This window comes from Cryptosporidium muris, genomic scaffold, assembly GCF_000006515.1.
Source record: "Cryptosporidium muris RN66 scf_1106632373475 genomic scaffold, whole genome shotgun sequence".
Lineage (NCBI taxonomy): Eukaryota > Apicomplexa > Conoidasida > Eucoccidiorida > Cryptosporidiidae > Cryptosporidium > Cryptosporidium muris.
Genome location: NW_002196574.1, coordinates 695,954 through 723,783, shown reverse-complemented (window position 1 = coordinate 723,783; position 27,830 = coordinate 695,954). Strand labels below are relative to the sequence as shown.

The following is a 27,830-nucleotide window of genomic DNA, read 5'->3' as shown; positions in this document are numbered from 1 at the left end:
CTGCTGCTAAACCATCTTCAACCTATTCAACTACTTCAATAACTACTTCTATAGGGAATCCTACAACAGTGCTAATTCCAGCTACATACATGAAAATTGAGTCAAAGCCTCAAAATATTGGGGCTATTGCTGGAGGTGTAGCTGGATCTGTTGTTGGTGTTGGTTCTATAGCTAGTGCTATTGCAAAAATTATAAGCTCAAACTCGCGATCTGGTAGCGTTAATAATGATGGAGTATCCCGTGTACTTGCAACTGCTAGTAGTATGCCAGAGGATATTGCGACATCTATTGGAAGTGGCTCAGGGATATCTCCCAGTGTTGATTTGCCAGCCTATAAAGTGGGTGGGGAAGATAATTATGATGAAAGTGTAGGATCATTTGTTAATTAAACAGATAACTATTTAAATAACTTTAATAAAAAGTACTAATAATAATTTTATGTGGTAAACTAGAAGATTTCAGTTAAAGAGGAGGAAAACAGGTATAAATTTATAAATGATCACTAAGCAGTTTCCTTGGTGCTCTTTCCGAACTCCTATTTAACTTACGTTTCTTTGAATTTATAGCACGAAGTCTCTCTTTTAGATCTGAAAGTTCCTCTGAATTTGGAATCATGATTATATCATCTGTATTCGGAATATAATGTGAATTGCAGTTCATGCATTGAGCTTCAAATTCAGAATCAGATTGAATCTTTAGAGCATTTTCTGATATTATACATCCACATTTCCAGTACAACTTAGCTCTAACAAAGTTGTCTAAATCACTTAATGTTATTGGACAGATCAAACATCCTGTTAGTTTGTTTATTTTATTCTTCAGCAACAGGTTTAGAGATAAGAAAAACTTTAAAAAAAAATGAAAACAAAGGTATACCTACCTTTATATCAGCTAAATCTCTGATGCTCTTAATATGTGAAAATTCACTTGATAATTGACCTTTTATTAATCTCTTTAGCAAACTTTCTTTGTTATATAGGTTACCAAGCCTACATGCAACTATAGGTTGTTTCAATGGCTCCTAACAATATTTATATTATAATTAGTCAAGGGGAGATCTTAAAGATTTATCTACCAAATCTGTGAAGCCTTAAACTTACCAAAGTAAGAGCACAAGAAGTCCACTTTATATGACGCTGAGTTGATTCTGGAATAGTTTCATCGTATATCCTAGCCGTTGTATTAGGTAAATATCCCATGCCACCGAGATTCCTTCTATACCTGTATCCAGATGTTTTCACTATGTCACTTCGTTTTGGTATACTTCCACCATCACCACCCATAGCTAATTTAGAATAATATATATTTATCTGCTGACATAAGGTATTAAATGGTGCCGCATAACTCTACTATTTATATTCAACCACGCTCAAATATTATTACTTACAAATCTAGAAATAATGAAGACTAAGAATGAAAGATTTTTCAAATGGAGCAAATGATACATTGTGGAGCCTAGTGATTAAAGCTGCTTATAGAAAGCGCAGATCAAAGCGAAGAATAGAGTCTGAGGACGAACCTAATAATCTGAGTAATGTACAAGACCATCAAAACCCAACTAAGTCGACGATTTCCAAATATGATTGCAATAATATGGAATATAGAACTGGAGATATTAGCAACACGGATTACTTATTGAAATATTTATTGGATGGTAATAAAGGTGGCACATTAGAGAATAGCAAATCTAAATGCAAACCTTCTAGCAACAATGTATTTGATGATCTATTTTTAACTGAAAATTTAGTTAATGAAAGTAATCCAAGGCTTTCTTTGGATTGTAAGGGTGAAATTACATTTGATGAAGGTAATTCATCAAGTAAAGGAGGCTCAATTGACTGGCTAGGTATTATGGAAGGTCGAGTATATGTTAATGAAAATATGGCAGGTACATCAGTACAACCATATGAAGGTGCATATAAAAAGTCAAAAAGTATAAGGTGGTCACCTGAGCAAACAAATAAGTTTTATGAAGCTTTATCTATATTTGGTACGGATCTGATGTTAGTAAAGTCTGTATTTCCAGAATTTACAGATAAACAAGTACATGACAAATTTAAAATGGAAGAAAAGAGAAATAAGAGTAAATTAGATGAAATACTTATTCATAGTAAAAGGAAACTAACTAAAAAAGATATTCAAGAGTTTAAGGAACGTTACTTAATAAAAGAGAATAGATAAGTGACAATTTAAATTAATAATTGTGATTTCACAATGTACTATTAAATTATATATATACGTCGAAAGAAAATGATATTAATTCAAGTAATTATAGAGATATTTTAATTAAATAAAATGAGCAACTATATACTCTTAAAATTGTTGTAAATTAGATTTTGCGCCTTTGAATGCAGGTACAGTGGATTTTAAATTTATCATTCAAATCTGGAGTTACAAGTAAAAGATCTTTGCTAACAGCTTCAGTTAATCTAAGTAAACCAATTACATCTCTCCACTTAATTGGTTTTCCTAATTGTGATTTAGAAAGTCCCTGATAAATGTCATTCGGAAGGAAGTTACCAATTTTAACACTATAACTAGCATGTACTACTGTTGGTGACTTTTCATACAATATGAAATCAACTCCATATTTTAAGCCACTACGTACAATATATTTTTCGTTTCTAAAAAATGAATAGACAGGATATATTATAGATATACGAGATGCGCTAGTATGTTTTAATCCATTATATATATCGTCAAATGTCTGCAATATATTATTACAATATAATAAGTTTAATAGGTAGGATATATTTGAAATGTGATAATTAAAAATAATGGTTTGTTATCTTACCGGTTGTATGGGCTTTGGCCAGAATATTCCATTTAATAAAAAGTGCTCTGGACCATAGCATTGTGCAAGATAAATTACTTCTTCACAGCAAAAATAGAATGTAGTTGATCCGTCATCTATGTCCTCTTCCGTAAATCCAAAGCCATGAAATAAGCTAATTTCCTTTAAAAAGTTACATTGCAGAATATCTTTTGGGATAGCTCTAATATATATAGTTTCAAGTTGAAATTCCAATGGAATAGAGAACTGAATTTGAGTTTTATTTACTGAGAAGAATTGAGTAAGTTCAGACTCCATTAACTATGATATAAGTAATAATAATATACCTTTTCTAAACAGAAGTCAGCTATAAATCGACTACTTATTAAAGGCGGTCACTACATTTAAATAATATGCTTATCTTTAGACATCACAAATACATACAACTTTAAGGGGGTATCTAATAACAGTATACTATGCATACTTGTATAATAATCATTCTTATCTATCTTATTAATAAGATCTTGTAGAAATACTGTGAGTGGACAACTTTTGATATATTTGGAAGTCATTTCATGTATTCATATTACTCCTTAACAATTTTTAGTCAACTTTTTAAATCACAAAGTTGATAATCAACACATATTTCATGCTTATATCCAGTGAATTGAGATTTTGAATGATCTAGATATTAAATTTTGGTTCACTGCATATATTCAGATTGCTTTTTTTTTTTTTTTTTGTTACTATTCAAAGAGTGTCGTACATTGTTAATGATATTGATATATGATATCTCCACTAGCTATTACTATGTGATGGGTAAAACTATTTCTACCGGATGACTTTGAATGGTAATAATAAACTTAAATTTGAATTTTAAACGTATATCAAGCTCAAGGGTCAAATAATTCAACCTTCTATAATATTAATGATCATTTTATTATTATCAAGCAAACTTATTCTATGTTTACCTTTATTTTTATATTACTGTCGAAAACCACTTTTATTAATACTGTATTTTTTATTGTCTTCATTGTCAATCATTTCGCAATTAGAAGATGAATATATGTATTTATTTATGTAGTTTCATATTGAAGTTCTTCGATATGTAATTAAATTTATAATACTGTAAGTAAACTTGATAATAATCAAATACCTCTAGATACATCAGTTAAAGATATAAATATATATTTTTGGTAGAATAAATTAAACAAGTAGATTTTTTTTTTAAATATTATTTGGTCCTAGAGAAATATAAAAGTATTTCATAGTACGCATACCTCCATCTTTTAATAATGCATTTAAATAATAATGTCTATATATATGAGCTCACCTCAATTGAGTCGGATTTCTTATTAAATATAGTTTATCGTAGTCAAATTTAAGTAAATTTCTGAATACTACGACTAAGTTAACTCAAAATAAGTGTTTTAACGTATATATATACAATGTGTTTGTAGTTCTATAGGGTTATGAGCTATATTATATTAATTTATATTCACCTCAGTTAAATCTGGATGTAATAATACCTAATTATTTCTGTTGTGAAGTAAGGCTTAACTATCTCTATTTCTCATCTCAAATCAAAACCGAAAGTTATTTAAAGGGATTACTCAGCATATTAGGTAACTATTCTCTAGTACAGTTTGAATATACTAATATTGTTCGCAAATCTAACCAAAATCTTCAATTTCAACCAAACTAACTGAAATATATAGTGAGAACAACTTTATAAATGCTATAAATATTATGTACATATAAATCTTTAGTACTTTGTTAGACAAAGTTAGACAAAGAAAGTCGTAGAGACATATAGCAAAGAATATAAATCTTATTAATATGAATATTTGCAGAATATGTTCATCCTCGCAAATATAATAAAGTCCACATCAGTGAATAATATCAAACATTTAATATATTATATTAATTATTACGTTATAAAGCAGATGGTGTAAGTTGGTTGAAAATTGAAGAAAATGTCTTGTAGAGCTCTGTATACGGAGTAATATATAATAGCGCGTATTAAGTTTTAGCGGTATTTTTAGCATGGAAATGTAAAAAAAAGTGTAAAGTAATGCTAATTGAGTAATTTGGATTTATATTAGGTATAATTTTTCTTGCACTTTATGGCTAATAAGGAAGAACATTTAGAGTTGGGGTATCTAACTCCAGCTAGAAAGGTTAAAAGTATGCAGGAAGATGTAACTAATAATGAATGTATGGACGATTTAAGTAAATACATGGAAATAGATGATAAATTAAACAAAATAAGCCATGAATTATTGAGAAACTCTGAATTTACAAATATATTGGCTAAAATAGTCATGCAAACTGCAACCAATCTGTCAGAATTGAAGGGTTTATTATGCCATTCTCTGTTGGATAACTGGTTTAAGCTGAAGTGTGAGCTTTTATTATTAAAGGACAAATTAGCTACAGTAAATAATATAGAGAATAGTTCGAATACTCTTGAAAACATTTATATTGGCTATTTGAAGAGTGAACTTGATGATCCATCTAATTTGAATAATTTAACCTCATCTATACTAGAGACATACAATGATAAATTAGCATTTGTACAACTCGAGAATAAAATATTAAATTTTGAAACTAATGTAACTAATTTAGAAGTATTAGATAAAATGTTTATTATGGAGATTTTATTTAGATATAGATTATATGAAATAAGGAATAGACTAAACCTACTAGTTGATAGACATGAAGAGGATATAAATACATTAAATAGGAAAGATAAAGATGCATTTTATCTAGAGAGCGTACTAAGAAAAGAAGTTAACTCAACATATATTGAAAATTGTAGGTTAAAAACCGAGTTATCTGAGTTAAAACAGAACAGTGAGTATTTAATATACCAGAAAGATATGGAGATTAATCAATTGGCAAGTGCCCTACAAAACTTACAGTATCAATTAGATCATTCAATTCATAATATTAGAGACAAACTAAGGTGTAAATACGGTGAGATAGATTGTTTAAACTATCAGGCTTTTAATATATGTAATAATTTACAATTAGAAACTGTACCTAACCAAAATTTTGAGATGAATAGTCTCAATAGTCAGTTAAGCAATAGATCTAACCCTATAGCCTTTAGTGAAAATATTTATAATTCAGAAGATGGCACATTGCAATTAAAAAGAAAATTTGATAAAAATACAGATATAAGTAGCTTTTACATAATTAATGAGAATTTTGAATCTGAAGATAAAGAAAGGCTAAACAGAAAAAAAGCCGAAATTGGATCTGAAAAATCAAAATTACAAATAAGTAATAGTAAAGTAGAAGCAATGGATTATACCAGATATATTGCTATTACAAAGGGAAGTCAGAAAAAATTGGGTAACAGTTCAATAGAATATCCAATATATTCTGTAAATAGCTCAGCGGATAACTCCACATCTAATTCAATTGATAATATAATGGCATCTAATATTTTTGTGAAGGATAGTTCGGAATTATCAGATCAGTGTAAAGTAGATCACTTAAGTACTTCATTGGACTTTCCAAAAGCTACAGCTAGTGATAATCTTACACTAGTACCGAGGAGTCCAGTAGTTTCAGATGTAATAATAAGACCAATTATACCAAACCATAAATTAGTGGAGCAAATCTTTTCTAAAGATACTGATAACATAACTTTTATCAAAGTAAAAAGTCAGGAATCTAACAAAAGTCTTTCTACATTAGAGAAGGAAACAATGCAAAATTCATTATACAAGGTTCCACTTTGTTCTCATTCAAAAATAAACTTATATAATAATTTAGACTCTAATTATTCAGATATTAATAAGAGGATGTCTTCAGAAAATACTTTGCAGAGTAGTTGTGTAGATTTACAAATAACAAATGATTTCTATCAAGGAGAAGAGATTAAATCAGAAAAATCTAATTCAAATATAATGAGTAAAACTTTGAATTGTAATCCAAATACAGCTCTATATCATCTTAATACAGTAGATAACTTCAAAAGTGACAAGTTTTTGGACATTTCCAATGAAAATATGGAATATCCCAAAATACAGGATGGTACCATTGTAGAATTAGAAATATCAAATAAATATGGGAGACACTTAAAAGAGTCCGATACAATTATAAAAGATATAAATTTTCCCAATAGCATTGTGGAGGAGACAAAGTTACCAGATAAAGTCATAGATCTTTCTAAGGGATTTCTAGAAACTGAAAAGTATTCTAGATTATCTAATAATATTAATAATTTTATGCAGAGTGACAACTTAATAGAAGAGACTAAAACTTCAAGAAATATTTCCGAAATCCCTCAAATATGTGCTAAACCTTTAGTAACTTGTGAATCATCTTATCTGACACAAAATTCACAAATATATACCGAATCTTCAGATATTCACAAAAATACATCTGAAAATATGATTATTACTAACATATCTAATGAAATAATAACCAAATTAGAAGATTCAATATTAGATCCTAAAATTGCACTAGATATGTCACTGGATATGTCTAAATTAAAAATACCACAAAGTGAAAAGAGCATCAAGTCTATGAATGAAGCCACATATTTACAATCAGACAAGACTACAAGCTCCAATAAATCAGCAAAGACTCCAAAGACTAAATCTAGCGGAAAATTATCATTAAACTTTGGATCAGCAGAGAATCCAAAAAATAAATCACGTGTAAAATCAAATGAAAAAATTCCATCATTTAGAACTTTAGAGCATATAGATACGAGGAAGAAGTCAGAAGTATTCGTTACATTACCTGGACTAGAAGTTAAAGAACATGTTTTAAAGTCTACGAAACTAAAGAAGTTGGACACTGTAGATATTGATAAGAAGAAGCGAACAGAATCCATTGAAGTAGCTTCCATATTAAATCGCAGGAGTCTTAAGAAAAAATTGAGCAATTACAATATATTTTTAAATACAGTTGGGTGTTTAGGAACTTCTTGCATGCCAAACAAAGATAACAGAACATTTCATCAAATAAACCAAAATTTAATTTTTAAAAATAAGAAAGCTACTAATTTTAAGGAATCTCAAAGTAAAGCATTGAGTAAAGAGGTAGTAAATAATAAGAAAATTGCCAATAATATCTCTGATACTATTTATTGTACAGATAACCTTGAAGGTAACTCAAATTTAATCATAGACAAATCTCTTGATACTACTAATTTTCCCCTTACAAGTCCTATAATAAAAGCATATAGATCAACAATTAAATATCTTAAGTCTATAAATGATGATAATAATCAACCTAATGAAAACGCAACAAATAAAAAGTATAATTTAGACTGGAAGAACAGTTCGTATATAATGTACTCTCCATCTCAAAAACAAATTCAATTAGAGCCTTTAAATATCAAAGAAATTGAACCAGTAGTTTCAGGTCACCCAAGGTATAGTAGAAGTCAGACTAGTCTAATAGAAATCAATTCAATGAAACCTACCTCTATCAACTTAATTTCAAATAATCAGTACACTTCTTCACTACAGTCTGTGTGCAATTTGGGAAATAATAATGGAATTTCAAACACTCGAGGTACTCAGGACCCAGTCTTAGCTTATCCAAAATTTATGACTTCTACAAATAGACCTACCCATTATAATTCAGGTTATAACAATCATCACCGTAATTTCACTACATCATTAATAAATCAAATACCTGCCCGACATATAAACACTCACCAAATTAATTCTATATTTAATTATCCAAAGTACGCAGCTTCTGTTCCTCTACCTGTTGCTCTAACTCCATTATATCATCATCTAATACTTCCAAACGGGTTTCAGCCACTATTCAAGCAATAAATCAATTTATCTCGAGTATTTATCTTATTTTTATGGGATTAAATCTAAATATTATTCGGTAACTTCTCCACACCTTATGCTGCATGTTAATATGGACACTAAGTTTTCAATTAGTTGTCCACTGAGACATAACGTAGTACCCTTTGCATTACTATCCTGTCTCGTCTACAGTGTAAATAGTAGTAAAATATTAAACAAGAGTAGACAACTACCTCAACTCTGTCTTGTATTTACGAAGGTGTATGGGAGGTCCTATTCTGGAGGAAGACATATTCCAAGTACTAGAATTATTTTCATAATAAGTTTGGGGAGTATTTCGTCGAGTATTTTTAATTATACAGAAAAGATGTTTCCTTCCGAAGTAATATGGCAATGTGTAAAAAGAAATAGCTCTTTTATCTACAAAAGTAGTGGCTTTACCTTTACATGTGAACCATACAATATAACAGCAATAAACTCCTTAAAGTATTCAGGATTGGCAAATAGAAATGCATTAGGACTTGATGTGAAGGTAAATCCAAATAACCAATTAATAAAGAAGGTTCAAATAACCAAGAAAAAGACTGGTACATGCAGTACTAGAAGAAGACCTAATAGGTTAGTTACTACAATTAAATTGTCAACTGATCCTAGACAAGTTAAAGAGAAGATTGAAAATGCATTTAGCCATCGTAGAGATTTAGTTAAAACTGCCAAACAGAAATACAAGAAGATCTTAGGGATAAAGTGCTAGGCTATTCTATAAGGTTATTTAACTAGACTTTTCAAAATACTAAGGATCTCCTGTTTTAGTTTTCTACTATGTACAAACTAAATATATACTTTGTCACAACTATAAGCACAGTAGGTCACTATTACATTATTCTACTGTATATTCCTTTTCTTCAAATACTACACTTGTCCTCAGTTTATTCTATATATTCTTAGTTTGTAGACAGTGGAGTTTGGAAATTCCAGTAGGTACACCATATTTTAAGTTTAGTAGCGCCGAAATGTTAGTGTATTGGTGGTGCATTGTCAGATTTATACAAGTATACTAAACTATACCAGTAAAAAGGAGAAATTAACCTGAATATCTAATAATATATTTCGAACTTATCTATTTCAACTGGTTAAACTTAGACTTTATTAAAATTTGGAATTGAAATCTTAACTAAGACTATATAAAAGAAACATAAAGATATCAACTGTACAAGGATACAAAAAGTAAACAGCAAATTTCTATGGACCATATAGTATCAAACAAACCACTTGAATATTGTTTAAGTAATTTGGTAGGTATAGATATAGATGAAATTAGAGAAGATGAGATAGACAGGATTTCAGTAAATAATACTCAACTGCTTTTGAACTCTATATGGAAAGATATACCGAGAGAAATGACAAATGATGGCTTAATGGTAATATTACCTATGAAGCAAATAATCCAATTTCCTAGGGTATATGCTTTGCCTGAAATGAGAGAAAAGACTAAATGGGAGAAATTTGCAGAAATGAAAGGTATTAAGAAAAGAAAGAGGTCTAGGATGATTTATGATCCTGTAACAGATGACTTCGTCCCAAGATGGGGTAAAAATTCAATTAAGAAAATACATGAAAAACATAATAGGGCAGTTATAGAAATTAAAAATAATATAGATCTATATGAGCATCCTAGGGAAAAGATTTCAAGAGAAAAGGAAGTGGCTAAGAATAAACAGAAATTAAGAGAAATGAAAAATAAGAAACAGACAAAGGAGGATGAAAGTAAGTTGCCATTAGGAGTTGTTAGCTTAAGAGGTGGCAATCAAAGAAGAACGAAGGATGAGATAGCTAGGTTATATGACAGAGTTGCAATTTCAACAGCATCCTATGGTAGAAGAGACAAAATATTACCTAATGAAGTCAACAAAGTCAGAAATACTGGTAATAAGAAGAGACTTATTAATATAAAAACTGAATCTCAGGTATACAAAGATATAATCAATAAGTTGTGTTAGTTTAGGATTCGGTCTATTATATTTCATAAGCTTTAAATATTTTTCTTCTTCTGTTATAGCTATATTTTGACATCTTAACAATATATATTGGCGCTTATACTAAGTGCTATTTAGCAATTGCATTAATGAACAAAGCACCTAAATGTCAATAGCAACTTCCCTAGTAGTTTATGGAGACTCACTTTTACTTGAGTCAAATGATGGACAAAGAAGGAGTCGATGGAGAAGACCTGAATATACTGTAGAGAGTGATTTAGTAAAACCTAGTCGCTGGAAAAGTATAACCGAAAAGGAATTTATACCACCTTGTTTTATGGAGTTTCCCCCTGGAGTAACTTTAGAAGAAGTGGACCAATTTTTAAAGGAGCAACGTTTAGACGAGCTAATGTATAAACTCCAAGTTGGAGATCTTGAATATGGGGACCCAGATATAAGAGAACCAAGTCCACCTCCTATATATGATAAGACAGGATCACGTATAAATACACGTGATATGAGAGTTAAAAAGAGTATGGAAATTGAACTATCAAATTTGATAGAATTTATGATGAAACGAGTTGAGGACTATGCACCTCCAAACGACTATAAACCCTTAAAAAAGGTTAGAAGACTAATCATACCATTGGACAAATACCCAGAGTATAATTTTATGGGATTAATTATTGGGCCTAGAGGATATAATCATCGCCGTTTAGAAGCAGAAAGCGGATCGTTAATTTCAATAAGAGGCAAAGGTACTTTGAAAGAAGGTAAGAAATGCGATCACCAAACAGAGGAGGAGTTGGCTATGCCTATGCACATTCATATATCAGCTGACACTCAAGAGAAAGTAGACAAGGCTGTAGACCTAATACAACCATTGCTAGATCCATTTCATCCTTTACATGATGAATATAAAAGAAGAGGTTTAGAACAATTAGCAATTGTGAATGGTACAAATATTTCTAATAGCTTCGGAACAAACTTAGGAATAAGTGGTAATAATGACCGTTGTTTACATTGTGGCTCTACTAATCACCCCTCCTTTAGTTGCCCTGATTCACAACTAATGTTATCATATAAGAAAGCAGATATCAAATGCTCTATATGTGGAGATAAAGGTCATATTACAAAAGACTGTAAACTATACAATCCAAACAAGAATATTGAGGAAGAATATGAGAAAATGATGAGTGAATTGAGCAGCGTTAATCACATATCTAGTGAAATTAGTAATAAGGATGACAATCAAGGAGTGTCAAACTTGGAAGATAATGATAGTACGAAGTCGAGTTCCAACAATTTCTTTAACTCTAGTATTACAAATGGACTGAATACAAGCATGACTAGTGCCTATCCACTATCTTATATACCTCTTTTACACCAGAATGGTACCCAAACCAGTACAATACCTACTACAATTGTTCCTACAGTATATACAGCTACAAATACTCCAATAGTTGGTCATAATGTTGCACTACAGCTAAGTGGGATGGTAAGCTATACTAGCTTAGAATGTTCTGGACAAGTACCCTACATACCTCAGTATCAACTATATAATAATGCAATGCCTACAAGTTATATGCATCCAAACGCAAATTTATACAATACTAATGCTCAAACTTATGCAATGGACAATATAGATGATACAGATGACATGGATCAATCTGATTAGTCCTAATAAACCGCCTATATGCAAGTATATGTCTCATTGCGGGCAACTAGCTTTCAGCTCTTATTATATTAATATTCTTGTTTAACCTTATCACTCTACTGGTAACTACTGGTAACTACTGGTAACTACTGGTAACTACTGGTTTTATTTTATCAATATATCAGTAAGTATGTTCGGCTTCAGTAGATTCACATCTGGTAGTTTTTTTGCAAGTGGATATGATGGTGATCCCTTATCATCCCCATTTAGTCATGAGTATTCTTGCTACCCAGTAAGCTTTGCAGGTCGTGATGAATTGGAAGCAGGCAATAAAATTCTACTACCACCTTCAGCACTTAATCAACTAGCAAGACGTAATATATCATGGCCAATGCTATTCAAAGTGCAGAACTCACTGAAACACAAAGTTACCCACTCTGGCGTACTTGAATTTGTTGCCGAAGAGGGGACATGTTACATGCCATACTGGATGATGCAAAATCTCGAATTACAGGAGGGAGATATTGTAAATATCACAAATACCTCCCTTTCTAAAGGTACTTATGTTAAGCTGCAACCTTTAAGTATGGAATTCCTTGATATAACAAACCCAAAAGCTGTACTAGAAACAGCTTTACGTGGCTTTGCAACACTTACTATAGGTGACACAATTGTTATACAATACAATGATGCTTCGTACAAAGTAGAAATATTAGAAACAAAGCCTACAAATGCTATTTCAATTATTGAAACAGATATACAAGTTGACTTTGCACCACCACCTGATTATGTGGAACCTGGTGTACAGCAAATAGCTACAACATCAGACGAGTTTTTGGGAACAAGCAGAGAAACTTTGTTTTCAGGGTATGGACAGAGGTTAGATGGGAAGCCTATAAAGACACAGAATTCAATCAATTCAATGCCATCTTCTGCTTCTCTTGCTTCCCAGAATTCATATTTAACAGATGACATCAATGAACCATGGAAGAATAGACTTGTAGGTGGAGTTAGGACATACAGTGATAAATATCAGGATCTTATTGATCGTGGTATTATACCAGGTATAATTGGAGTGACATCACGGAAATGATTAATATATTAAATATGACAGTAGTCTACTTAAAACCTCCCATTTTTGATATCTAATATTCAGATGTTGGGGTAGAACGATCAAATGATCGGGATCTATGCTCTTTATAATACTTACTAGTGCTATACCTCCTATTTGGTTCTTGTTTTAGTTTATAATTATTCACCTGATAATTTGCATCCTTACTATTCTTGTGGCTTGAATTGTCCTTAGACCATAACTTACCTAGTTTCTTTTCCCTGATTTCGTTCATCTTCTCAACATATAGTGCATTTTGAGCCTCTACATCTTTGTTGTCACTGACTTCTTTGTTGTTTAATAACTTCCTCAGTTCATCCCATGTTGGACGAGATGACCTTTCTAATTTCTCCTTTATGGTAGGACCTGTATTTACTATATTTCTCCTTCTTAAAAGTAAAGGGTTTTCAGTACCACCAGGTTTGAATCCCCTAATTTTTACCATCAAGATTTTATATAAAGAGAAAGTTCATCACCTGGAATTATGTACTCTTGTCTATAATATACTAGAAGCAGTCTAAAGAGGAGCTAGCGCCTTTATTGTGTGAAGCATGGTAAAATATTATAACTTAATACCTAAAATTTCTTTTCATTATAAAAGAATATCTGTCCAAATATCATATTGAATATTCTTAAACTTTGGATAAGGAAATGGCTGCAGCAGCTATTACAACTAGTCTAGGCTTTTTACTCAGAGAGCTGTCAAGTATCCCTGCAGTAGAACAACTAAGAGACCAAGTTATAAGCAATATTGATAACAAAGCAAATAAAATATCCATATACCCTAATAATAGGAAAAAAATATCTACAGGGACTTTCATTGGGATATCTCTCATGTCTACAATACTTATTAGTGCTGGTATATATTATTACTGCTATATATTAAAACCTAGACGTACAAGAAATGCAAAATTCTCAGAGAAAATATCGAGTCTTGTGAATATATTTCAGAAATAGTATCTAAATGTTGGTAAGTAAGGTACAAAATCTAACAGAAAAAAGAAGAAAGGAAAAAGTAGACCAAAATGAAACATGGCCGCCTAATGCCTGTATGTCGACCGCCATAAGATTGTAATATTCCCAGGTTCTTGAAATGATGCTTGTACTATCTAGTAGTTGATAACATCCTACCGTGTTATAATGCAATAGTAAAGAAATAAGCAGGAGTATATATCACTAGAAATATTTATTATTTTAACATATTTCAATGGGCAGACCCTTTGTACTACGTTTAAATAGTATACTACAATACACTTGTAAAGAATGTGGAATGCCACTCAGCTCGCAAGAGTTCCTTATTAGCACACATTTTAGAGGAAAAATAAGCAATGCATGTATATTTAGTCAAGTTTACAATGTATCAGAAGGACCTGCTGAAGATAGACTAATGAATACTGGTCTGTATTCCATTGTAGATATATATTGTAATGATTGTGGGACAATACTAGGGTGGAAATATGAAGTAGCTTACCAAGAGAGTCAACAATATAAAATTGGCAAATATATCTTAGAAAGGTCATTATTGATGTCTAATCAGATCCATGATAACTCAAAATTATATCCAGGTTCTTAAGAGTTGAACTTTCTTGCACTTGGAATATTATTTTGAAGAAACAAATATTCACAATTACTATAAATATAATCCTTCAGGAATACCACCCTTTTTTCTATAAAGAGCCTTCTCTTTCGCTTTCCTAAAGTCCTCTTGTGTAACTTTCATCCTTCTCTCTCTAAGTGCAAGTAGCCCTGCTTCTGTGCAAATAGCCTTAATATCGGCACCACTAATGTCATCCTTAGCCATTACGAATTCTTCTAAGTCGACATCTTCAGCTAAAGTCATCTTATTAGTGTGTATTTGGAATATCCTCCGTTTTGTCTTGGTATCTGGATTGGGTAGTTCAATTTTCCTATCTATCCTACCAGGTCTAATAAGAGCCGGGTCAAGACTTTCAATTTTATTAGTAGCCATTATTACTTTGACATCCCCCCTCGATTCAAAACCATCTAGTTGATTTAAAAGCTCTAACATTGTCCTCTGTATATCTCTTTCACCACCACTATGAGCATCATGACGTTTAGTTCCTACTGCATCTATTTCATCTATAAATACAATGCTTGGAGCGTTCTCCTCTGCAACTCTAAATAACTCACGTACAAGTTTAGGACCATCCCCTAAGTACTTTTGAATCAGTTCACTACCAACTACGCGTAGGAAAGTAGCAGAAGTTTCATTTGCAACTGCTTTTGCAAGTAAAGTCTTACCAGTACCTGGTGGTCCATATAAAATAACTCCCTTAGGTGGTTTTATGCCTATGTCATCATATAATTCGGGATGAGTTAGTGGGATCTCTACAGCTTCTTTAATCTCTTGTATTTGTTGTTCTAGTCCACCTATATCTGCATAACTCTCTAAAGGAGCTTTGTCAACCTTCATTACAGTAACTAGTGGATCTACCTCATCACTCATTATACCTACTATTGAATAGACCTTATTATGTAATAATACAGAAGAACCAGGCTGTAGTTGACTCTTATCTACAAACGACAGTATATTTACATAATATTCCGACCCAACAGATGATGATACAATAGCATGATTTTCGTCAATTATCTCCTCTAGATTTCCAATACTCATTGGACTACCACGCAAGTCATCCACTTTTGTATGTTCCTCTTCAGTTCTTTCAGCTGAAGGGCGGATACTCTCCATAGTTGTTATGAACTCTTGTTCCATTAACAAGTAATCTTTTACTCTCTCTAGTTTCAGCAATCTCAATCTACACTTCGTATTTGGTACTATAGTGGGTATCCTAGAGCAATGAGGTGTATTTTTATTCTTACGCTTCCTCTTAGCTTCAAGTGGTGGTGGAGCCACATCTAATCTCTTCTTATCACCCTGATTTTGTTGTTTCTTCTTCTTATCACTTCGTGAGTCTTCTCCTAAGTGGCTTTGATGTGTATTTGCATTACCCATCTCAGCTACCTCTTATAGATTCTGATTCTAATTGGACCAAGATTGAAGCAATCTCTATATATAGAGATATTCAGTACTTTATTTTTAGTTTGTAGTGATCAGAGATCCTTTTAAAATAGCCCACAGAAACCTCCTTTTAACCGCTCTACACAATTGGTTAGGATAGCAAAGGGGAGTTACAACTACAATAATTCCTCAACTCTCTGGAAATTATACATTAGTTTATACACTATCTGACTTCTTGGCCTTTTCTTTTTTTTCCTTATAAAATTTAGATTACTTTGTAAATATTTAAAGGAATACTATTACTCTCTATCCTATTACTCTTTATTAAGTTCATAAGAATAATCTCACATATATACCTAATTTTTGAATTAAGAGGCATTTCAGAATATTACAAGTGACATTGCTCCTTTTTACCTATACATATTTTGCAAAATAAGGGAAAAATTATTACTGTGAAACAAACTTATAAACAAATAAGGATGAAAAAAAGAAGAGGCACTCAGAGCGGTGTCAATAGTAAACTCTATTTTGCTGAGAGTTTAAGTACTGTTTGAAAATTTCAAAGTATGGAAAACAAGCGAAGATATAGGTTTAAACAACAACCGATTTTTGATAGTAGCTCTTTTCTGAAGGTCTTTAGGGAGCTTAAAGTAAGTGAAAGTCATGCGTATAGAGTTTGGCGTTATTTGATACAGAAGAATGTTAAGGAATTTAGTGATATCCCCGATATTCCTAAAAGGATATTGGAGGAAATTCAATTAAATTTTAAGTTACTAACTTCTAATATTGTACAAAGTCATACAACTGATGATGGTAATACAACAAAGCTTATAATTAGGTTACAAGATGGCCATGAGATTGAGACAGTTATAATGAGATATGATAGATGTAATGATGTGGCTAAAAAATCAGAAAACAAAAATTTGGACACATTAGAAGTACCAAATTTACCAATATATAGGAGAGTATCTCTTTGTGTATCAAGTCAGATTGGATGCAGAATAGGATGCACATTTTGTGCTACAGGCACGCTGGGATTAGGTGGATCGCTTGTTACTGGAGAGATTATTGAACAGGTATACCATGCAATAAATATTCTTAATGAACCTGTTAAGAATGTTGTATTTATGGGCATGGGGGAACCATTAGAAAATTACAATGAGGTAGTTGATGCAATAAAAATATTATTGGATACAAGATTATATGGTTTATCTCCCAGTAAGATTTCCATAAGTACAGTTGGAATACCATCTGGTATTGTAAATATGGCAGATGATTTACCTGGAGTAGGATTATGTTTAAGTTTACACGCACCAGATCAAGTACTAAGGGAACAAATAGTTCCTATTGCGAAGATGTACAAGATATCTGAGCTGATAAGATCAACAGATATATTTATAGCAAAGTCTATATTGAATAAATTTATTAAAAAGATTACCGATCAGAGAAATAATCGCACTGAAATTAAAATAGACAATCTTGAAAGTACAATTATATCTCCAAAATGGTTCAATAGCCATAGCACTGTGATGATTGAATATATTCTTATTAAAGATGTAAATGATTCAATTAATCATGCAAAAGCTCTGGCAAATTTACTAAACAATACTTATACAGACAAAAATGATATCAATATGATTTTTGAAAGATGTATACAAAGTGAACGCTTGGAAAAGAAAGTTGCTAAATCTTTTCAAAAAGCTTTCTTAGATAATTATAAAAGATCTAATTTCATATTTGTGAATATCTTGCCTTATAGTGAAACAAATGCAACTCCAAAGTATGCCACTCCTTCAGAAGGTAAAGTTCGGACATTTTGCAGGATATTGAATAATTACGGAATTGTCGTTACAGTTAGACGAAAGATGGGGCAAGATATTGGCGGTGCATGCGGGCAGTTAGCCTTTAAAGGTAAAATTAAGGAAATTCAAGATGATGATGAATATAGTGATGATAACAAAAGTGACAATTATAATAAAAGTTATTTTTCAATCTACAAATCATTATATAGTATTTTCAAGCCTAAACCTGCTTTATTTAACTTAGCTAATAAATATATCATATTGATAAATATATCAATTGGTAGCCTAATCTTTACTACAGGTATTATTGGATTATCTATGTACTATAGAAGAAAGAAATCTACTACTCCATAATTACAGTATTATCTTAATTGCTTAACCCATAAGTATAGTTGTATTTTTTTAAAAAATATCTACACCTGAGGACTTAAGAATTTATTTATTTGAGATTCAAGCTTTTCTACCCTCGCCAATAGTATCTTTTCACTTTCTTTTTGTAATTTTTGTGATTTTTGTTGTCTCCTCCTCCTCATCCACAAACTTGTGCATACTAGTGATAAAGTTATTGCAAATACGGATAAATCAGCAGCTGTGTCTACTCCAACTTCAAATGCCTTGCTTTCATCTAATGGTTTTACATTTAATGTTATTCTGCTCTTCACTGGTAATGATGAAACAGGAGGAAGTGGAGATGTCTGACTAGGTGTTACAAGGCATTGATTACTTCTTGAAGCCTTTGACTGACTAAATAACGTATATGTAGCAAATTTCGACTCAGGTGATGTAGAAGGTGAATTGAAAAAGTCAATATCAGTACAGTATTTTAAATGAGGTTCATTATTGGGAATTGTTTTGGAATTTATATAATTTCTACTGGTAGATGAAATAAAAAAAGAGCGATCTAACCAATATGACCCGAAATATTTAAGATGTATATATGTTCTGTGACTACTTTGTCCAAATCTTATTAGTTTTTCTCTACTTTTTGGGTGATTACTAGCATGATTTACTACAAAGGCAACCACACGCTTACTACAAGTATTAATTATCGTTCTTGATAGCTCAAATGCTATGTCCATAAAACATATATATAATCATAACTGTTTCGGTACCATTAAATAGCAAGTAAAGAAGTGTAATTAGGTAAAATTTTAACAAATAAAGCGGGATAAAATTCCTTCTATACACAGCTCGTATTGTAGAGATTCTACAATATTAAAAGCTTTCTTTGCTAAAAAGTATGTTCATTCAAATTCCAAAATAATTAAGATATTGCCATTATTTCTGATGAATTGTCTTTAAGAAATATGCATATAAAATATTAAATTACGCCTGCAATATAGTTTATATTATCTACACACTCTTCAAATCTCTGGCCATTATCATCAAATTCAAAATATATGACATTTGGCACTTTCCCACTAAGTAAATCTAAATGAGACTTATTAGTGTCAATGTGCATCAGTGGCTGCAACTGTCTTGCTAAGCTAGGTATACTAGTAGACTTTTCACAGAATACTATCCGGTGTCTCTTTAATCCATTATCTAGTATACCCATGTCTTCAATAGTTTTCATAAAGACAGACTCCTCTTCATCACTATTTACTTGTACTATTAAATAGATGTCTGCTTTTAAACAAAGCTTTGTTAAAATTGCAGATATTCTTGTATTATTGAAGAATTTGTGATCTTTTCCAAAACACAATCCCATAGATATTTTTAAAGCACTCGCCCTATTATTATTTCTATTTATCCCATTTCTAGAGCCAATTTCATTTCCTATATTTGATGTTCTAAAACCATTATCAAAAAAAAGTTGATAAATATACTTTATTATAAATAATGTTGCAATTATACATGTCCAAACAATCACAGAAGTTCTCGATGACTCACTTTCCCAACCTACTGAGTTCCTGTCATTATTTCGCCTATTTGCCATTTTTTATATCTCCTGAAATATTGTAATCAAAGTACTCAAATGTTCAACTAGAGGTAAAATTACCTTAGCGCTTGGTATTCTTGTACTTAAGGTAAAATTACAAAATTGTAACTATGAATGCTTCATTACTTTTTCTGGGGACTGGTACAAAAGAAGGAACTCCAAACTTAGGACATACTATTAAGAATATTGAATATGAACATTTGAATAAAGGTGAATATTGCTCTGTATGTTCAAAATGTATTGAAACATTGATAAGATCAAATGAAACTTCGGCTGAATATAATAAAAATATCCGAAATTCATATTCTGCTCTACTATCAATTAAATCAAATAAAAGTAGTGAAGTTACTATTTTGTTTGAAATTAGTGCGGAAATTCGGAAATCTATAATTCAATGTGCCTCGAAATTTTTAAAAAAGGTAGACATCATCTTGACTATGCACTCTACTGAGGAATCAATAGGAGGGATTGATGAAGTTCGTGAAATTCAAAATTTTGAACATTTTATAGATGAAAATGGAAATGTTTCTTACTACCCAAAGAAACCGATACCACTGTATCTATCAATATCAGCATTTATTAATTTATCTAATTGGTACAACTACATGATCCTTTATTCACTTAAAATTAAACCTCCATTTAAAACAAAAGTTGGAACCATGAATATTTCAGTATTTGATCCACATAATCCTGGAGTCACTACTACTTTTAAATCTATAAATGAAGCTAATAAATATGTCGAGATACATAGATATACAAATTTTGAAGATAACTTGGATTTCTCCCCTGTTCCATTTAAATACGACAGCATTAATATTACAGCTTTATACTTTAAAGGAAATAATAATGAATTAAATATGGGGTATGTTATACAAGATGAAGTCTCAAAAAATCCAATTTTGTGCATTTTACCAAATTTTTCAATTATACCTCAAAAAACATTTCAGTATCTTATAAATTTACCATGTATCCAAATTCTTGTGGTACCACTTTTACAAAGTCATATTAAATCTGAAGGTGCATATAACATACCAGAGTTAATAAAATTTTGCTTAAAAATAAGTTGTAGAAATGTTTACTTAACAAGTATTACATGCGGTATTGATCACACTCTTTTAGGCGATTATATACGAGATCAAGTTTTATCTCTAAGTAAATATAACGTAAATGTTCCTCAATTTCATGTTACTTATGACTCCTTATTTCTAAAGGTATAAGCATATTAAAATATTTTTCAAAAAATTTTATACATTACTACCGGCAATAATATCGGTACTTGATGCCACATGCATAGTGTTGCATGCGGGCCATGCAATATAGTTACCCCTTGACTTAATTGATACTTTATATATAAAGATTTATCTAATTTTTTTGAAAATAATATTATAATGAATTTTTTGCTAATAATTTTAGTTTTATTTTATACAGTTACACTCTCTTATTCAAGGCAAATAAACTCTGTATTCTTAGCAGCTTTCGATCCATTATACTCCGTTTCAGGCGCCTACAAGAGACTTAATAGAGATTTTACAAGTGTAAGTTTTGTCATAAGTATAAAAAAAGATTTAAATGACAAATATTGACTAAATATACTTAGTTATCAGACAAATTCGCTAAAAATTCAGAAGCTCATAGTGATACAGCACAAACAGAATCTAATAAAGGTAATGATATAGAGTATGTGGAGCCCACTTCAAGTGAAAATCCAGAAATTCAAAAGCTAGGTAAGAGATAAAAGTGTAAAGCAAATATTTTAAATTATGTAAACTTTATTTTTTTTTTGTTTAAATAATAGCTACTGAGTTTCTGATGATAATAAAGGCACTTAAAGAAGTAGCAAAAGAAGAAAATAAAAAACTATTGCAAGTACTTCCATATTAAGAAAAAAAATTCTGGATGAAGTAGATAAAGAAAAATAAGTCCCATAGTACATTAAAAAGTAATTAATTGTGAGGATGAAATTTCTCTAATTTTCTTCTTATTTGAATTTATCTTTGATAGTGTCCTTATTGAATGTTCAAGTATTAATTGGCAAGAAAAGCCCATCATAAGCTAATTGAGCAGATTTAATACTGCAGCACTTTCCAGATCTTTTTAATTGAATTAAAATTTCCTGCAATTTCTTGTTTCCAGTATTATATTCTAAGTCACAAGACATCCCAACAAAATAAAGAAAGTGAGGATTGATAATTTGAGCCAGTTCCAAAGATTCGCTTATAGTGGCGTGAGAGTTACTTGACTTCTTAAAAGCAATAGAATCCAAAATTAGAATTGACACATTATATTCCATAGATTTGAGAAAATCTAGAGACACCTTTGGAATTGGGAAGGTGTAATCAGATATAAATATAACATTGGTATATGGATAGTGGATGCAAAATCCCATGCAAATGCAGTTACCGTGGTACATTGGAAATGAAGTTATCTTAATATCCTCTATAAAAAATTCCACAATGTTGAATCTAGATTCAGGTTCATCTATACTATCTTTCAGGCTCAGATAATATTGAATAGCTTCATGTGAATTACAATTTGTCACTCTTCCTAGCAAAATATCTAAGACATTTAATTCATAACTAGAGTGACCAAATTGCAGAACTTTGCAATCTCTATTTAAGTCATCTATTATTGAATTATGAAATCTCTTGTAAACAAATTTTATAGTATCCGAATTCATATAAATCGGTAGTGGAATATTACTGTCATGAATATTCTTTACAAAGTAAGATGCATAATTCAAACCGCCAACGGCATCATCATGAAAATGTGTTAGAATGATAGAATTAATAGCTGAAATTTTAAATTTAGGGAAAATGCTTAGTACAGAACTTCTAAAGGTCTTTCCCATGTCAAATAAAATATTGTGGTAAACTTCATGATTTTCTGTAAAGTTATCCACACAGTCATATGGTATTTCACTTTCAGACAATTTTTTTCTATTTGCATCTTTTCTGGGGATTCTAATCATTATAGAGACATTATTCCTAATGTTTTTACTTTTATCGATCTTAGGATCATGTTCCTTGAGAATTTGTGAGCAAAAGCAATCATATCTTTCTGGTTCTAGCACATGATGAAGGATTGGTACACAACTTGAAGCTCCAGTACCTAAAAATAAGATACCAGCTTCTAACATTTACCAATTTGAAGTAAAATCACTACTGCAGAAAAGGCTAAATAGTTATTGCTTTATAGAATACCTTCACATAAATTGTTCGCTACTTCCATTATTTTAGTTCATGGCGCTGCGAAAAAAACAGTGTGATGATAAAACACTCAAATAAGGGATCTGCAACAAAAGTCAAGTGGAAAGTACCACAAAAGCAAAGATACTTTTTGGAATTAATCTAGAGACTAAGAGTAGTCAACTCCAATTCTAAGAATATACGAGATATATTCCTAACTTTTCATATAAACTACACATTTTTATTAAAGTTTAATAACCGTAGACACTTATTAGCAATAAGTGTACTGAAAATTAAATGGCAATCTATTATGCAGACTATCCAGTTTTTGGATTATGCTGTACAGACAAAGAAATTATTGTGAGTGGAGGTGGAGGTGGTAAAGAATATGGAATTGAAGATCAATTGGAAGTTTTTGATATTGTAGATAAAAATGACAAAAAAGTTAAACTAACATTAAGCTCAAATAATAAATCTTCTGTATGTAGTTCCCTCTCACTACGTTATTTGTATGGTACAACAAAACAAAATGGTGTGGTAGACGGAATGAGTTATAATAGCACTTTTCAAATCGTTGCTGGTGGGATCAAAAATACATGTATAATATTTTCACTATCTAAAGAAAAAGATGATACTCGAATAGAAATTCATTTGCAATTTCAAAGTGTGTGGGACTCTAAAACAAAAGGAAAACAAAATATTTCCAGATTCTCAACAGATGGCAAGTTGTTACTGACAGCAGGAACGGATGGTATTGTAAGAGTTTGGACACTGAAATTAACTGGTGATAAATCTAAAATTAAACCAGAGTCTGTTGAGGAGTATTTTGGTCATGATCAAGAAATTTTAGATGTTGATATAACACTTGATAACAATTATATAATATCTGCTAGTAGAAGTGGAAATGTTCTTGTACATGACTGTAGCACCAGGCAAATAATTAAACAATTCACTGTTCCTATGAAAAATAGTACCTATATAGTTAGACAATGCAGATTTATTAAAGATATTGGTAAATCTACCCAACTTGATGAATTCAAACAATATAAAGTTTCATTATTAGTACACGAGTTAAGAGGATCATCATTTTTAACTTTATGGAATATGAAAATACCTTTTATAGACAAAAATAACTCTAATAAATTGGATGTTTTTTTGATGCAATTGAGCTCTATTTTTGTTAATGATAAACCATCTTCAATTATGACAATTAGTACCGATCATCAATACTTTGCTATTGGCACAAATAGTGGGGGTATATATTTGATTCGGAATTATAATAATGATTTTAAATGGGTCCAGTCATTTCACCTACATGATTTACCAGTTACTGGACTTCAGTTTTTTAATTCTACTGACTATATTATATCTTCAGGTGCCGATTACACTATAGGTATACTGGCTACAAATACAGGAAGTAATAATAGTTCTCATAGAAAACTTTTCAAGTTCATCAAATATATATTACTAACTACAGTGTTTCTCTTAGCTTTTACAATGTTTGTCGAATACTGTATTAATATTGGCTATAAAACAAATTTAAAACATGGTATAGAACGTTCACACTCTTATAGTACACAAGTAAGCGATAATGAATATGTAAAGTCTATACTTACCCAAATAAAGGACGAATTATAACTAAAAATTGAGATATTAATGATTATACTTTAATAAGTACAAAAATACTAATATCTTAGTGACTTCTAAAAGGATATTTATAATCATGGAACTTAATTGTTTATTTGCATGCATGCAGTTGTATCGGGATAATTGTATAACTATTACATGCATGTAATTTAACTTTAAAGGGTTATTATATAGGATCCATTTCGAGATAAGAATGGAGAATTGGTTATATAACGAGAGATTCACTCTAATCATGCATGTGATGTGCGTCAGTTGCTGACTTCATATTACATCAGAGACCGTTGGATACCAAGATATCGCATAAATATATGCTAATATAAAATAAAAAAAAATCTAGACATAATAAGACTTTTGAACAGGATGGAAGCTTCTGAACCAATAAGTGATCATTTATGTTCATCTTTTGATAATAGACAGGAATATAGCGAAATTGAATCAAAAGAAAAAAATTTAAATGTTAAATCTATTCAAGGGGATAAATGCTCAATAAATAGTGAAATAAGCACCAATACAGAAGGTAAAGATTCTGTATATGAAGATGAAGGTGGATTGGATAAGTTATGTAACGAAGACAAAGTAACAAACGAGACTGTTAGTAAAGATAACACTTCACAGAGGACACAATCAACTGTATCTAGTAGATTTATACCAGAAATGGATGGCAAATATGAAGATATTGAAAAGAAATTGGTTACAACCTCACCTCAATCATATTGTACATATAGCCCATCACCAGAAACTCAATATACTTCTCCAAAACTATACAATTCAAAAGCAATTACAAATGACTCACCACCATTATCGAATAGACCAAGGAAATCAGAACATCAAAGTGGAGTTCCAGGAGTTTATTGGCAGGAAAGTAGCCAAAGATGGATTGCCCAATGGAGTGACTCTACAACTGGTAGAAGAATAACACATGGATTTTCTGCTAGAGTGTATGGATTTGAAGAAGCTAAACAGATGGCTATTAGATCTAGATTGGATGCTATTGAAAATGGAAAGGCAACAGCTAGAAAATTATATGATAGTGACAGCAGTAATTGCATTAACAGCAATTTAAATAAAAATAACATGTATACACCTGTGGTAGCGAAGAATTCAGTCAAACATTTAACTTTAGAACAGCTAGTGAATGATAATGTGAGTGAGCAACTAAAAAGTACATTGGCTTTAAACTTACTTATGTACTCAAATGCAGCTAATCTCGTAGGTAGTTTTTCTTCACACCTTATAAATAACTTTAATTTGGGAAATAATAGTAATTCCTATACTCAAAGTATGACAACTAATAATGAGATTTATTTAAATGGAGTTAATAAGGATCTAAAAACAAATTTGAATAGCTCTAACAATACTGTAAATGGAACTGCCACAGTATTCTTTGAAGAAATGAAAAATTTGAAGGAAGACGAAGAACATGAAGGGATATTTTGGCATCCTATAACTCAAACATGGATAGCAGTTTGGTTAAACCCTATTACAAAGGAAACTTCAACTCAGGCATTTCAATCTGAGATACAAAATGATATTGATATAGCTAGATTTAAGGCTGTTCAATGGAGACGCGAAATGTGTACACAATATTGTGAACAAATCAAGGAAATAATTGAAAATTCAAATCGAAAACTACCTTATTCACTCAACCAAATGATTATTGGTAATCAAAAAGTAATACCAACAGTATCCAACCAAACAATTCCGCAACTTTCACAAATGATGTCTTATCTTGGTAACTCCTTACTTTCTCATAATCTACTATTAACAATAACTTCACCGAATTCTACACTATTGCATCATCCTCACTCTTTTTCAGACTTAACAAATTCTTCAAATACAGGATTACATGGAAATTCAACTCTAAATAATTATAAAGCACAACTCCCTATTATTGACCCAATAACAATTGCAACTGCAATATCACCAACTAGTCCATATCTTGCCCAATTTCTACACCCATTAGCCTCTAATATAAGTCCTTATCTATTTGACCAATCACTACAACCACTAGCTACTACATCAAGTGATACAAGCAATAATGCAAGATCACCTAATCCAATTCCACACTCTATACCTTGGAATATAAACAATACAAGTATAGCTTCAAATATAAATACTACTATTGAAGGTGATTCTGCAAAACACTCAAATTTGTTGCCACCACTAGTGCAAAATGGTCATATGGGGCTTCAAAATAATAATTCCTGGTCCCCAAATATAGCTCCTACTCCTTCTTCCCCGCAATCATCATCAAGTATTACACAGTCAACGACATTGAGTAATTCCCCTATGTTAGATTCTTCAGGTGGAATTACACCTGGAGGAAGCAATCATATAGCAGCAACTACTCTTTCTGCAAATTACAAGTCTGGAATTCCAGGAGTATATTGGAAAACACGGGATCAAGAGTGGGTAGCTGAGTGGTATGACCAACATAGAAAAAGACACTCTCGACACTTCTATGTTAAGAAGTATGGTTTTGAAGAAGCAAAACGTTTGGCTATACAATGTAGATTGCGAGCAGTAGCCAGTGGAGAGGCTGTACTCAGAACAAATACAAATACTTGCAGTCAGGTAGAAACAAGTGATTGATTTAAACAAGCAGTATCTAGTTAATTGAAGAATAGAAATAATCAAATGTATATTTTTATTTATTTAACTAATAAATAAGATACTAAATCATCACATTTATCAGAAGTTTGATTAAATTAAGAAGTCCTCTGAGTTTTATTACTCGTGATACTAGACTGCAGAGAACTCATGAAATCACTCAATATATTCTCAAGGACTTTTTGTCGGCCCAATAATTCCTTATTCTTGGCTTCCTCCTCCTCAATAAGTCTCTGCAGAATATATTTAATAAAACAAAATAAATAATATTAAGTGATTAACCATTATCTATTTGATCTAACCTATCGTTAAGTCTCATGAAACTTACACTAATATTATCAATCTCTTGATTTATCCT

The 27,830-nt window shown here is 31.1% G+C and overlaps 20 protein-coding genes across 20 annotated transcripts, besides 12 other annotated features; 13 read left to right on the top strand and 7 right to left on the bottom strand.

Annotated features, from left to right (window-relative positions):
- Window positions 1-89: 89 nt before the first annotated feature.
- CMU_015450 (uncharacterized protein) lies at window positions 90-389 on the top strand (the record flags this gene model as incomplete). Its single annotated transcript, XM_002141181.1, has 1 exon — window positions 90-389. One exon carries the CDS (start codon window positions 90-92, stop codon window positions 387-389), a length of 300 nt encoding a protein of 99 aa, XP_002141217.1.
- Window positions 390-398: 9 nt separating this feature from the next.
- Window positions 399-440: a sequence feature (AT_rich).
- A 49-nt stretch (window positions 441-489) lies between these two features.
- CMU_015440 (uncharacterized protein) lies at window positions 490-1,283 on the bottom strand (the record flags this gene model as incomplete). Its single annotated transcript, XM_002141180.1, has 3 exons — window positions 490-846; window positions 881-1,021; window positions 1,101-1,283. 3 exons carry the CDS (start codon window positions 1,281-1,283, stop codon window positions 490-492), a joined length of 681 nt encoding a protein of 226 aa, XP_002141216.1.
- A 130-nt stretch (window positions 1,284-1,413) lies between these two features.
- On the top strand, window positions 1,414-2,181 carry CMU_015430 (uncharacterized protein; the record flags this gene model as incomplete). Its single annotated transcript, XM_002141179.1, has 1 exon — window positions 1,414-2,181. The coding sequence occupies one exon, from the start codon at window positions 1,414-1,416 to the stop codon at window positions 2,179-2,181; it is 768 nt and encodes a 255-aa protein (XP_002141215.1).
- Window positions 2,182-2,329: 148 nt separating this feature from the next.
- On the bottom strand, window positions 2,330-3,091 carry CMU_015420 (tRNA intron endonuclease, catalytic C-terminal domain-containing protein; the record flags this gene model as incomplete). Its single annotated transcript, XM_002141178.1, has 2 exons — window positions 2,330-2,707; window positions 2,795-3,091. 2 exons carry the CDS (start codon window positions 3,089-3,091, stop codon window positions 2,330-2,332), a joined length of 675 nt encoding a protein of 224 aa, XP_002141214.1.
- Window positions 3,092-3,991: 900 nt separating this feature from the next.
- Window positions 3,992-4,013: a sequence feature (AT_rich).
- Window positions 4,014-4,251: 238 nt separating this feature from the next.
- Window positions 4,252-4,272: a sequence feature (AT_rich).
- A 409-nt stretch (window positions 4,273-4,681) lies between these two features.
- Window positions 4,682-4,706: a sequence feature (AT_rich).
- Window positions 4,707-4,899: 193 nt separating this feature from the next.
- On the top strand, window positions 4,900-8,583 carry CMU_015410 (uncharacterized protein; the record flags this gene model as incomplete). The annotated part of the gene is made up of 1 exon (XM_002141177.1): window positions 4,900-8,583. One exon carries the CDS (start codon window positions 4,900-4,902, stop codon window positions 8,581-8,583), a length of 3,684 nt encoding a protein of 1,227 aa, XP_002141213.1.
- Window positions 6,996-7,016: a sequence feature (AT_rich).
- Window positions 7,766-7,787: a sequence feature (AT_rich).
- Window positions 8,584-8,929: 346 nt separating the features above from the next.
- CMU_015400 (uncharacterized protein) lies at window positions 8,930-9,316 on the top strand (the record flags this gene model as incomplete). The annotated part of the gene is made up of 1 exon (XM_002141176.1): window positions 8,930-9,316. One exon carries the CDS (start codon window positions 8,930-8,932, stop codon window positions 9,314-9,316), a length of 387 nt encoding a protein of 128 aa, XP_002141212.1.
- Window positions 9,317-9,806: 490 nt separating this feature from the next.
- CMU_015390 (ribosome biogenesis regulatory protein, putative) lies at window positions 9,807-10,562 on the top strand (the record flags this gene model as incomplete). The annotated part of the gene is made up of 1 exon (XM_002141175.1): window positions 9,807-10,562. The coding sequence occupies one exon, from the start codon at window positions 9,807-9,809 to the stop codon at window positions 10,560-10,562; it is 756 nt and encodes a 251-aa protein (XP_002141211.1).
- Window positions 10,563-10,704: 142 nt separating this feature from the next.
- CMU_015380 (zinc knuckle family protein) lies at window positions 10,705-12,216 on the top strand (the record flags this gene model as incomplete). The annotated part of the gene is made up of 1 exon (XM_002141174.1): window positions 10,705-12,216. The coding sequence occupies one exon, from the start codon at window positions 10,705-10,707 to the stop codon at window positions 12,214-12,216; it is 1,512 nt and encodes a 503-aa protein (XP_002141210.1).
- A 169-nt stretch (window positions 12,217-12,385) lies between these two features.
- CMU_015370 (ubiquitin fusion degradation protein 1, putative) lies at window positions 12,386-13,288 on the top strand (the record flags this gene model as incomplete). The annotated part of the gene is made up of 1 exon (XM_002141173.1): window positions 12,386-13,288. The coding sequence occupies one exon, from the start codon at window positions 12,386-12,388 to the stop codon at window positions 13,286-13,288; it is 903 nt and encodes a 300-aa protein (XP_002141209.1).
- A 52-nt stretch (window positions 13,289-13,340) lies between these two features.
- CMU_015360 (uncharacterized protein) lies at window positions 13,341-13,751 on the bottom strand (the record flags this gene model as incomplete). The annotated part of the gene is made up of 1 exon (XM_002141172.1): window positions 13,341-13,751. The coding sequence occupies one exon, from the start codon at window positions 13,749-13,751 to the stop codon at window positions 13,341-13,343; it is 411 nt and encodes a 136-aa protein (XP_002141208.1).
- A 762-nt stretch (window positions 13,752-14,513) lies between these two features.
- On the top strand, window positions 14,514-14,879 carry CMU_015350 (yippee family protein; the record flags this gene model as incomplete). The annotated part of the gene is made up of 1 exon (XM_002141171.1): window positions 14,514-14,879. The coding sequence occupies one exon, from the start codon at window positions 14,514-14,516 to the stop codon at window positions 14,877-14,879; it is 366 nt and encodes a 121-aa protein (XP_002141207.1).
- A 57-nt stretch (window positions 14,880-14,936) lies between these two features.
- On the bottom strand, window positions 14,937-16,280 carry CMU_015340 (26S proteasome subunit 4, putative; the record flags this gene model as incomplete). Its single annotated transcript, XM_002141170.1, has 1 exon — window positions 14,937-16,280. The coding sequence occupies one exon, from the start codon at window positions 16,278-16,280 to the stop codon at window positions 14,937-14,939; it is 1,344 nt and encodes a 447-aa protein (XP_002141206.1).
- A 572-nt stretch (window positions 16,281-16,852) lies between these two features.
- CMU_015330 (radical SAM domain-containing protein) lies at window positions 16,853-18,442 on the top strand (the record flags this gene model as incomplete). Its single annotated transcript, XM_002141169.1, has 1 exon — window positions 16,853-18,442. One exon carries the CDS (start codon window positions 16,853-16,855, stop codon window positions 18,440-18,442), a length of 1,590 nt encoding a protein of 529 aa, XP_002141205.1.
- Window positions 18,443-18,501: 59 nt separating this feature from the next.
- On the bottom strand, window positions 18,502-19,167 carry CMU_015320 (uncharacterized protein; the record flags this gene model as incomplete). Its single annotated transcript, XM_002141168.1, has 1 exon — window positions 18,502-19,167. One exon carries the CDS (start codon window positions 19,165-19,167, stop codon window positions 18,502-18,504), a length of 666 nt encoding a protein of 221 aa, XP_002141204.1.
- A 242-nt stretch (window positions 19,168-19,409) lies between these two features.
- Window positions 19,410-20,027, bottom strand: CMU_015310 (uncharacterized protein; the record flags this gene model as incomplete). Its single annotated transcript, XM_002141167.1, has 1 exon — window positions 19,410-20,027. One exon carries the CDS (start codon window positions 20,025-20,027, stop codon window positions 19,410-19,412), a length of 618 nt encoding a protein of 205 aa, XP_002141203.1.
- A 113-nt stretch (window positions 20,028-20,140) lies between these two features.
- On the top strand, window positions 20,141-21,247 carry CMU_015300 (uncharacterized protein; the record flags this gene model as incomplete). Its single annotated transcript, XM_002141166.1, has 1 exon — window positions 20,141-21,247. The coding sequence occupies one exon, from the start codon at window positions 20,141-20,143 to the stop codon at window positions 21,245-21,247; it is 1,107 nt and encodes a 368-aa protein (XP_002141202.1).
- A 2-nt stretch (window positions 21,248-21,249) lies between these two features.
- Window positions 21,250-21,279: a sequence feature (AT_rich).
- A 94-nt stretch (window positions 21,280-21,373) lies between these two features.
- Window positions 21,374-21,455: a sequence feature (AT_rich).
- CMU_015290 (uncharacterized protein) lies at window positions 21,419-21,765 on the top strand (the record flags this gene model as incomplete). The annotated part of the gene is made up of 2 exons (XM_002141165.1): window positions 21,419-21,565; window positions 21,628-21,765. The coding sequence occupies 2 exons, from the start codon at window positions 21,419-21,421 to the stop codon at window positions 21,763-21,765; spliced, it is 285 nt and encodes a 94-aa protein (XP_002141201.1).
- An 11-nt stretch (window positions 21,766-21,776) lies between these two features.
- Window positions 21,777-21,824: a sequence feature (AT_rich).
- Window positions 21,825-22,047: 223 nt separating this feature from the next.
- Window positions 22,048-23,166, bottom strand: CMU_015280 (uncharacterized protein; the record flags this gene model as incomplete). Its single annotated transcript, XM_002141164.1, has 1 exon — window positions 22,048-23,166. The coding sequence occupies one exon, from the start codon at window positions 23,164-23,166 to the stop codon at window positions 22,048-22,050; it is 1,119 nt and encodes a 372-aa protein (XP_002141200.1).
- A 346-nt stretch (window positions 23,167-23,512) lies between these two features.
- On the top strand, window positions 23,513-24,853 carry CMU_015270 (uncharacterized protein; the record flags this gene model as incomplete). The annotated part of the gene is made up of 1 exon (XM_002141163.1): window positions 23,513-24,853. The coding sequence occupies one exon, from the start codon at window positions 23,513-23,515 to the stop codon at window positions 24,851-24,853; it is 1,341 nt and encodes a 446-aa protein (XP_002141199.1).
- A 321-nt stretch (window positions 24,854-25,174) lies between these two features.
- Window positions 25,175-25,195: a sequence feature (AT_rich).
- Window positions 25,196-25,222: 27 nt separating this feature from the next.
- CMU_015260 (AP2 domain-containing protein) lies at window positions 25,223-27,454 on the top strand (the record flags this gene model as incomplete). The annotated part of the gene is made up of 1 exon (XM_002141162.1): window positions 25,223-27,454. One exon carries the CDS (start codon window positions 25,223-25,225, stop codon window positions 27,452-27,454), a length of 2,232 nt encoding a protein of 743 aa, XP_002141198.1.
- A 48-nt stretch (window positions 27,455-27,502) lies between these two features.
- Window positions 27,503-27,532: a sequence feature (AT_rich).
- Window positions 27,533-27,711: 179 nt separating this feature from the next.
- Window positions 27,712-27,745: a sequence feature (AT_rich).
- Window positions 27,746-27,830: the final 85 nt, after the last annotated feature.